At 42.5% G+C, this 10210-nt stretch overlaps 1 protein-coding gene across 2 annotated transcripts; it reads left to right on the forward strand.

The window, feature by feature from the left end:
• The first annotated feature begins 18 nt into the window (after window positions 1-18).
• pdpk1b (3-phosphoinositide dependent protein kinase 1b) lies at window positions 19-10166 on the forward strand. 2 transcript variants are annotated; one of them, XM_056297000.1, is made up of 14 exons: window positions 19-408; window positions 2759-3007; window positions 3228-3270; window positions 3391-3528; window positions 3757-3901; window positions 4047-4144; window positions 4326-4401; window positions 4517-4585; window positions 5484-5580; window positions 5745-5918; window positions 6722-6939; window positions 7186-7243; window positions 7551-7703; window positions 7819-10166. In XM_056297000.1, exons 1-14 carry the CDS (start codon window positions 385-387, stop codon window positions 7930-7932), a joined length of 1656 nt encoding a protein of 551 aa, XP_056152975.1. In that variant the 5' UTR covers window positions 19-384; the 3' UTR covers window positions 7933-10166. The 2 variants fall into 2 exon arrangements, with proteins under 2 accessions (XP_056152975.1, XP_056152974.1); XM_056296999.1 differs by having other exon boundaries at window positions 21-408; window positions 2738-3007.
• The last annotated feature ends 44 nt before the right edge of the window (window positions 10167-10210 follow it).

Below are 10210 nucleotides of genomic sequence, written 5' to 3' on the forward strand. Positions count from 1 at the left end.
TATTTCATCAAATTAAGCTCCTGAAAAAAGACATTGGGGTTATTGATGTCAGATTTGATGTCTAGAAAAGCAAGAAACGTGCAAGTAGTCGATTTGATTCAACGGCGCGCGTGTGATTTTGTTAATTACTTGATGCGCTCCTTTGGCTGCCACATTGGCTTCCAACGTTTTGTAACGAAATTTGATTAAGAAAAAAAAATAGAAAAGTTGAGACGGGTGTAAATGTGGCGAGGGGGGCGGACACGGCGGGGACTATCCTCTCCTGCCTTTGCGGTAACATTGTTGTGGAACGACGTCACAGCTCGAAAATGAAGGCGCAGAGGCAGCCATTACTGGAGGCTCTGTAATTATTTTATTCTGAATAAATACTCGCGGAAAACCTCCATGGCAAGAGCCACAAGTCAGTTGGTGAGTATCACAACTTCAACACGAACGCTATCTCGAAGCCGACGCTGAGGATGTGCTGCGCGGCTGTTGATCGACAACAGCTCATTTCCACCGGGGCCTTCGCTCGGACGGCGGCGCTAACGTTAGCCTCGGGGTCGCATAACGTCAGGAGTGGCTAACGTAGCGTTAGCGCGCTAACTCGACAGCTAACGTTACGTTAAATGCGTTCCTCGGCCGCCCAGCCCTACACACCACACGTTTCAAAATATTTTCACGTGTCTATGTTTTATGTCGGCGCTGTGTCGTTTGTCAGCTCTGAAACACCAATGCTAAGGCCATTTGTCGCCAACGGCTCGTGTTGGGTTACCAGATGACACGAACGCTTTGCGCTAGCTAGCCAGGTTCGCGCTCTCGGACAGAGCTCTCGCCTGCTAGCCACTCAGCTAGCGTTATACTGCGCGCTATCAAACGTTAGCTGGTGTACGTTAACGCTAGGTTGTTCGATTGGCAGCTAGTTAATTTAAGTTTTCTAATTCGTCATTAAACCTTCGCTTTTTCGCTGCGCGTATAGCCAACTAAAACCGCCGTGGTTGATAGTTTGCCGCTTGCGTTACTTCTGCTTGCTAGATAATTAGCTGGGTTGTTAAGTTTTCAACTGGCTGTCAATGATGGCCGGCACCAACTGACCCAGGCAGTTGTAGCTAACGTTAACCTGCTAGCAGACGTTAACCTGCTAGCAACCGAAACTTTGTGCGAGGCCCGTCGTTCCTCGAGTGCTCGCGGTGCTGCGTTGACGTTAGCCCGAGTTTTGAAATAACCACCAACCGCAAAGTGTAAGCTTTATACTAATTGTTACACCGATAAGTATCCAGTCCGTTAACTACCACATCGTAATATTTGGGGGACAAACTTGCAAAGTGGCCACACCTTGGAGTCACTCAGTTCCACCAGTGATCGATTTGAATGAAATTCAGGCCGGAACAGTCCTGCTAGCTGGGTAGCGTCGGCTAATGAGACGACCTTTGCGTAGAGTGACGGCCTGACTTAAGTCTTGTTTGCAGAAATTAAGCACAACCGCGCTTGCGAGAAAGGCACCACAAGTAAGACGAGTGCCTCAGCTGCGGAGTACATGTGTTGCGTGCTTACCCTGCGCGTTTTACCAGCTCTCTGGTTGGGGTGTGAATGAGCAAACATGAATGGATATGGCGTCGACATTTTCAGTCATTTATTTCAGTTTACATGTACACACGTTTGTTTAAGTCGGGTTGGGTCTCCCGTTCAACTATCACATACAAGTGTAAACTATGGTCTGAGGTTGGGTTTTTTTTGTTTTGTTTTTTTTAAGCTTTAGCTTTGGAGGGTGGGACCGACATGTATACTTCAATAGGCCCCCACAGCCTTGTCTTATCATTTGTAGACTTGCTTTCTCCAGAAAAGACCCACTTCAGTCGGTCCACTGAGCTTAGGGTAACCCACTGAGGTCACAGCTTTGGCTGCAATGACTTTCATCGGAGAATTCGGTCTTGTGTTCTCCTGCAATATATATTTTGCTTGACTGTTCTGTGGGCTCTTCCTAAAACAGACATGGTGATATTCTGAGATTGGTTTGGCTGCATTGTTATGTTGCCTATTGCTTTGCTCAGTGTAACAGTTGGCAGTACTGACAAATTACATGGAGTTTATCATCAACATGTTCATTATTGATGGGCATAGTTACCCTGGGTTCATCTACATCCCATCAGTGGTCATGAAGAGAGCATTTGATACTAAAACTAAGCACTTTGAGGTAGTCGGTGTAAGTACTGTGTTGCCTTATTGACAGATATTTTATAATTTATGTGTAGAATGTTGTATTTGCAGTCCGCCTTGAGATGAACATTGACACAACTTTTAGTTACAGTTTTGCTTTACAACACTGAAAGAATGTAATTGTAAAAAATTATAAGCTAATGTTTGAGTGACTTCTTTGGAGTAGGGTGATGGGTCTTCTGTCCTGCATTAGGATTTGGATTGCTGGGATTTGGTGAAGCAGCAGAGAGCATTGTTTAGAGGCTGTCTGATACACCAATTACCTCCGATTTAAAAATAAATAAATAAAGCCCTGTTGTAAATTCTTAAACAAACTAACCTTTATCACAGTATTTTTAATGAAGTGTATCTGTCTTGATAGATGCTTCATGCTAGTCTTGATGGTCATGACATTGTGTTTTTACAGTGGTTTCTTCTCTCTCACACACGCACACACACAAAAAGAGAGCACAACTTGGGCTACTCCTTAGTTTTTATTAGTTTCTCAGATAAACATGCATGACATCATCTAACTGCGCCCTCTCTACTCCCCCTGTTTCAGTATGATGTTGTGCCCATTCAGCCCAGCGTTGTCATCTGTTCCTGCCCACATCCATCAATGGTAAGAAACCAGCCAGACTCCTGCTCGCCACTTTCTATCCCAGGCGCGAGTAGCAGCCACTGCCCGAGCATGGAGGGCTCAGCCCCGGAGGCCCGTGGTGCAGCCATGCCCACCACCCAGGGCACGGCCATCCAGGCCCCACAGCCACGCAAGAAAAGGCCAGAGGACTTCAAGTTTGGCAAGATACTGGGAGAAGGCTCCTTTTCGACTGTACGTAGCCTGCATTCCATTTAGATTATGAATTAGCCCGAGATAGATGTTGTTACATGCTAGCATTCTTGTGGTCAAGATACTTTGAGTGACTCATGTGTGGTTCATTTGAGGTGAATTGATGAAAGAGAGAGCTGAGGAGTTTATTAGATAGGCTTTGGAGTCTCTGACATGGAGATGAAATGTCACCTGGATTATCCTCCTCATTTTGTTTTCAAAGGTTGTCTTGGCAAGAGAGCAGTCCACAGGGAAAGAATATGCAAGTGAGTAACAGTCTGCACCTTCACATGCTGGATACCTTTTCCAATGTGTTGAACTGTAAATTCCAGCTGTCAAAAGTTTAGTTAACACTACATTAAGATATTTCTTTTTTTTCCCCCCAGTTAAGATTTTGGAGAAGAGGCATATTACCAAGGAGAATAAAACCCAGTATGTGAAAAGAGAAAGGGACTTGATGTCAAATCTAGATCACCCGTTTTTCGTCAAACTCTACTTCACTTTCCAAGATAACGAGAAGTTATGTATCCTTTATAAATGCTGAACATGTTGTGGCACGGATCTGATTAATAGAGTTATCAGTTCTGGTTTCCTATGTAAGATTTTCACCCATCAGATTGCATATATTTATGTGTAATAAACACCGTAATTATTCCTCTGTTGCACTGCATTCAAAGCACTGTATTTGTTTGTGTTTTTCTGTTTAACTTTTTTCATTCAATTGTGACAAGTTTCCTTAACATGTGTCTCAGATTTTGGTCTTAATTATGCTAAGAACGGAGAGCTTCTAAAATACATTCGCAAAATTGGTTCATTTGACGAGACCTGTACTAGATTTTACTCGGCGGAAATAGTGGGTGCCCTGGAATATTTACATGATAAGGGAATAATACACAGGTACAGTTAACTTCAATCAGAGTTTACAGTCTTGTAACAATATACCTTTGACTTTGCTGTTGTTGCACTGCTCTATTTTTCATTATTACCGATTCTATAAATGCCTTTACCTATTATCATTCTCCCCATATTACCCTCATAACAGAGATCTAAAACCAGAGAATATTCTTCTGAATGAAGAAATGCACATTCAGATTACAGACTTCGGCACAGCGAAGCAGTTGTCATCAGACAGTAAGCAAGGTATGTTTAAAAGTCCAAGTTTGACTTGAACTGGTCCAAGTGCAATGCTCATTTTTGTATCATTCAGTTTCTGTGGTTCTTTGCCATTATAGAACTCATATTTGTATTTTAGCCTTTTTGCTGTTTCTGTACAATTGACACATAGCTCTGTTTCCTTATCAAATTTCTCCTTGCTTGGTAGCAAGAGCCAACTCCTTTGTTGGAACAGCACAGTATGTGTCTCCAGAGCTGCTGACAGAGAAATCAGCCTGCAAGAGGTAACTAGGCTTCGTTACAAAATGATATGACGGATAGCTTTGTAACTTAATGACATATTTGCTTCCTGTTAGGAATGTAGTTTTTCTAATACTTCCTTTTGTTGCTCCTTAATAGTTCTGATCTTTGGGCCCTGGGATGTATAATCTACCAGTTGGTGGCTGGGTTACCACCTTTTAGAGCTGGGTAAGTTTGCTGGAAGCTACACAGCTAATGCCCTCTTATGATAATAATAATAATAATGCATTTAATTTATAGGCACCTTTCAAAGCACTCAAGGACATCTTACAAAACACAGTTAAAAATAAGCAGCACTGTATCAGACAAAATCAAATAAAGCAGGGGTATACAATAATAAGTTAGTACAACAGATAGGTATAAAATCATCATCAGTGCAAAACTCAATGTGGGTGTAACCGTTAAAGTCGGGATCAGACTGAATACGCCAGTTTGAAAAGGTGTGTTTTGAGATGGGATTTGAAGGTGGAAAGAGTCAATATTATGATTGTCTTGTGGGAGAGAGTTCCAGAGGCAGTGGGCAGAATGACTGAGGGCTCTAGACCCCATGATAGTCAAGCGGGCAGATGGTGTAGTGAATTGGATGGCAGAAGAGGATCTGATATTACGGGAGGGTGTGTGGATATGAAGGAGTTAGGAAAGATACGAAGATGCTAGGTTATTAAGGGCCTTAAAGATGAGAAGCAGAATCTTGAACTCGATATGGGTATTTAACAAGGAGCCAATGAAGTTGAAGAACAGGAGCGATATGATGTATGGAAGGAGTTCTGGTATTGATACAGGCAGCCGAATTCTGGACCAATTGAAGTTTATGAAGACACTTGAGAGGGATACCAAAGAGGATAGAATTTTAGTAGTCAATATGGGATGAAATCAGGGTGTGAATATAGACCCATATGCTGTTGTTATCAATTAGACGTTGTAGTTTAATGTAATTTCAAGGACATGAAGCGTTCTGCTTTAGAGAATATAATTTTCCCCAAACATTTCAACTGATATACCTTGTCAACAGTTTCTTTATCTTGTCCTCCCTTCTGCTCTTCTGCCGTTTTCTTTTTTGTTGTAGGAATGAGTATCTAATATTCCAGAAGATTATTAAACTGGAGTATGAATTCCCAGAAAAATTCTTCCCTAAAGCCAAGGATCTTGTTGAGCAGCTTTTGGTAGGTGGTGTTTACATTTGTATAGCCATTAAAGTTGACTTTTCTACCAGCAGTTCTAAGAAGGCCATCATCTACCATAGTTCAAGACTTTTGTTAACTGTACTTAGGGTTAGGGGGAATTGGGGTTAGTGGTTCCTCCCTGTGACTGTAAATTCTTTGTTCAGTCGCTGGACCCCTCAAAGCGGATTGGTTGTGAGGAGAGGGGAGGGTACGACCCTCTGAGGCAGCACCCCTTCTTTGAGAGCATCTCCTGGGAGGACCTCCACTTGCAGACGCCCCCCAAGCTCACCCCCTACCTGCCTGCTATGTCCGAGGATGACGAGGACTGCTATGGAAATGTGAGACATTTACTTTATTGGGGCTGTGTTGGGGTTATTGTTCTTGTGTTAGTAGTTTTGCCCTTTGTGGCATCACTGACCCTAATTAATATCCCCCTTTCCAACAACACACCCTACACCGGTGGCTCCAAGTTATGAGCTGTAGGGAGCCATATTGAATTCAGGCTAACACTCCCACCAGCTGATTTCACAACAAGCTCCCCTTCATCCAGAGAGGGTGGGAACTAATTGGTAAAATCAGTCAGTTTTGTGATTGGTTGAAAAGAAAACATGAGATGTCTCTATGTATACCGGATACGTATCAATACCGGATCGGTCAAGGCCCGGGTTAACAACGGCCGCCATTGGTGCTGTGCCCTCATAGGGTACTGATGGAAACTGTAAAATCCGCTGTGGTCACCCCTGAGAAACTGGGAATAAGCCAAAAGAAGATGTCTCTTTGTATCTCAGTGGTGGACAGTACGAAAATAATAAAGTTTATGATATAGCACTTTTCAGAACAGTTCCAAAGAGATTTACAAAATAGAAATTAAATACGTTGATTAGACAATAAGGAAAATGATATAAGAATTAAGTGACATACAAGCTCAAGCTGACAGTAAGTAAACAGGCCTTTCCATAAAATTTAGTTTTAAAGTGTTTTTTAAACGTTAACAGGATTTGCTCACCTGTGCATGCTGGGAAAGGCATTTTACAGTTAAGGGATCCTCACAGCAGAGGCCCTTTGGATATTTGGACACCAGTATTGTGTCGCATAATAACCAGCCTAGCAACTTGCCTTCTTTCTCTTATCTCTCCACCAGTACGATGACCTCCTCAGCCAGTTCAGTAACATGCAGGTGGCCCAGTCCAGCTCATCCCACTCTCTTTCAGCGTCAGAGTCCATCCCGCCCCAGCGGTCCAGCAGCAACATCGAGCAGTACATTCATGACCTGGACAATAACTCTTTTGAGCTCGACCTGCAGTTCTCTGAGGAGGAGAAACAGCTGCTGCTGGATAAACAGACCACTGGAAACCCCTGGTGAGCCCCTCTCCCCAACACCTCCCCCCTTCGCCAGCCTGGCCCTGTGTCTGTGTATGCCTTATATAGAGTGCTGGTGAGACGGGCCCATAGAATACAAAAGTGACTGTCGATTAAGTCACATCTGATTCTGAGGTTGATGTTTTCCCGAGAAAGTTATTCTATTGATGGGAAAAAAAATGGATTGATTTGACTAAATGGAGATGTCCCCGTGTACATTGAGTGGATGCTTATTTTTTCTCCTAGGCACCAGTTTGTTGAGAATAACCTGATTCTGAAAATGGGCCCAGTAGACAAACGGAAGGTGAGTTGGTTTTGGTCCATCTGCTTGACCTTTCTTTAATCCAGACTTTTTCTCATTTGTTGACTCCAGTGTTTCCTGAGAACTTCCTGAGAACAATTGTTAAAATTGTTTTTTTTTATTTGAGTAAAAATTTAACTTGTTTCACTGAGTAAAAAGGCAAGTTTATTCTAGATGTGTGCTTGTCATGGAGCACCAGCATAATATTGGAAACCAAGGGGAATTCCCTGCTCTGTTGACGGTAGCGAGATCTCATTAATGCACCAGCGCCCTCTGGTGGTGATGTAATGTGTTTGATATTTCGTTGTAGGGCCTGTTCGCCCGGCGGAGACAACTTCTCCTCACAGAGGGACCACACCTGTACTATGTGGATCCTGTCAACAAGGTCTTGAAAGGGGAGATTCCCTGGTCCTTTGAGCTGCGGCCTGAAGCCAAGAACTTCAAGACTTTCTTTGTTCACACGGTAAAAGATAACTTGTCACATCACCTCATTAATTGTTTAGCATTATGCAGCTAATGTGTTAATATCCACTGCCCTCATCTGAAATCTGTTTGATTATTAATTTTTTTTCCCCCAGCCTAATCGAACATATTATTTGATGGACCCCAGCGGAAACGCTGACAAATGGTGTAAGAAGATCCAGGAAGTGTGGAGAAAGATCTACCAACGACACCAAAACCCTGGCCTATAGGAACACAGTTCCTTCCTCTGAGCTCTGAGGCCAATCACTGAGCAGAGTAACACCCTCCTTTAGTGCCCTTCATCACCGCAGTGTAAACACTCTTTTTAGAGACGCTGGCATCTAGACCTTGTTTGTTTTCCTGAGCAGAACCTTGGGGGGAAAAAATACATCATTGGATTCAGGGTTTGCTTTGCTTGTTCTTTGTGCTCTCTGTGAGGCTTCTATTGCATTTTTTTTCCATGTGTGGATGACGAGACTGCTACCGTGCACATCTGCTTCTTGTACATTCTGCAGGGGAAAAGAGAGAAGGGCAGGCTCGTCTGCAACAGAGTACCGCAGGCCTAGGTACCGCCAAGACCCAGCTCATGTGCAAGGACTGGTTTCCCTGCTTTTGGCACAATAGAAACACAATCCAGCTTTTGTATCAACTAGAGCCTATCCCAACATACTATCTTTCTTAGAACCATATTCTAATCCTACATCCTATGTGTAAGGAGTAATCGGACCCCAGTTCTAGCAGTTGTACTCCATAGTCACAGCCAATATGTCACCTGATTAAGTACCATGCCTTAACGGAACTGGAGCAGTCCCATTGTTTATAAGGTGTGGTATTTCCAGGCGATCTCTCGGTTCTTGGTACTTTCATACTGCAGTCCAGTTTGGGTCTCAACATAACAGAGCAGAGTGCTGGCCCATATGTGATACATGGGTCGAATTCAGCCTCTGTTTTAGCGTGAGCTCTCCGTAAACAGTTACTGAGGTATATATCGCTAATAGGGAAGTGGGTGAACATGCCACTAGCTTGTACTCTCCTATCATTACTCGCTTAGCTTTCCTGCACGGCCGGTTTCGTAGCACAGCCTTGTCTGCTTCTCTCTCCCAGGGCACTGGAGATCTAGTTTATTCAGAGTTAAAAGGTGGGTATTTTTGACTGCATTGGCAAACCATGGCTAATAATCTTGGATGATTTGGCTGTTCTGTACCATTCACTGGCTGTTTTCTTTGTGGTGTGAATACTTCAACTCATTTTTTAGTGGGATTGTTGGCTCATCTTCAGTTTGTCCCATTGAAAGCAAAATCTAATGCTGACCACCCCGACAGGAAAGCTCCATCAACAGAGATAAATAAACACACATTACTATCATTCTTGGAAGCAATCACAGCACAGCTGTTGTCGCTGGAGAAGTTGGCAGGACAGCCCTGTTTGTCTTCTCAACATTCACTGGGAGTGCCCCTATGTTTTTTTTTTTTTTTCGTTTTTTTTTTTTACTTATCCCTTTTTTGTTTTCTGTTAGACACCTGGCCCAACAGAAATTAAACAGTTGATTTAAACTCCTGTTGTTTCCAAAAGATATATTATTATGCTTTTTTAACATATTACCTTAAGGTCCTCTCCCAAAGGATTCTTCCTCCAGCTGAGTCGGTCTTTGCAGTGTATGACTGGCGTAGGCATACAGGGACCTCAGGCCCTAGGGCCAAGGGGGGCCCGACGAGGTTGGATGTCAGTTAAAAGGGTATCTGTCTGATCCAAATAACAGATGAAATTGCTGTATCTGTCTAAAGCCAAGGAAACACTATAGAAAAAGTGTTTTTCTTGCTAGAAAATTGTTTGAATCAAGTTTGGCGGCGGTCGGTTACATTGTGTATGGAATACTCTACCTGGTTCGTAACTGACTAGAACTGTGATGTACAGACGATGTATTATTGAAATCTGAAGCAAGTAATGCAATGATATTAGGATACAGTTTTTGTATTTTTATTCTTGTATAAGGTTATTTGATGGCTATTGTTTAGCCTCTAGTTCATTCTGTGTTATTTAAATTCTAATATATGAATCATATTTGGATTGAAGTCATGTTCAGGGGCCATGTTGTGTATGTATTGAGATGTAAAGCCTTTGAATGTGAATAATTATTGTAAACTATAATATTTTACAGCTTTTTTCTTACTATATCATATACATTTTCTATTTGCTCAGTGATTTAATCATATTTCTGATAATTTAATGAATCTGTTCATTCTCTCTCTGATTATTTGTGCGCTAGGTCAGTAGATGTTGGATGATGAATTTTCCACTTAATGCTTGGTAGTCCAGTAATTAAAAGCATGTAGGGATTTAGGCATACAAATAAAGCCACGTGTCCTGTCTTCTGTTTAATAATTAGTCATGACACAAAAGCGGCAGCGTTCACTGACAATGGCGTCTCAACATTTGCAACATGTAAATAAAGTACCAGCCCATCCCTGTTGTCCTATTTTTTGGCGAAATGCAGTGACGTGTAAATAG

This window comes from Lampris incognitus, chromosome 17 (genome assembly GCF_029633865.1).
Source record: "Lampris incognitus isolate fLamInc1 chromosome 17, fLamInc1.hap2, whole genome shotgun sequence".
In the NCBI taxonomy this organism is placed as follows: domain Eukaryota; kingdom Metazoa; phylum Chordata; class Actinopteri; order Lampriformes; family Lampridae; genus Lampris; species Lampris incognitus.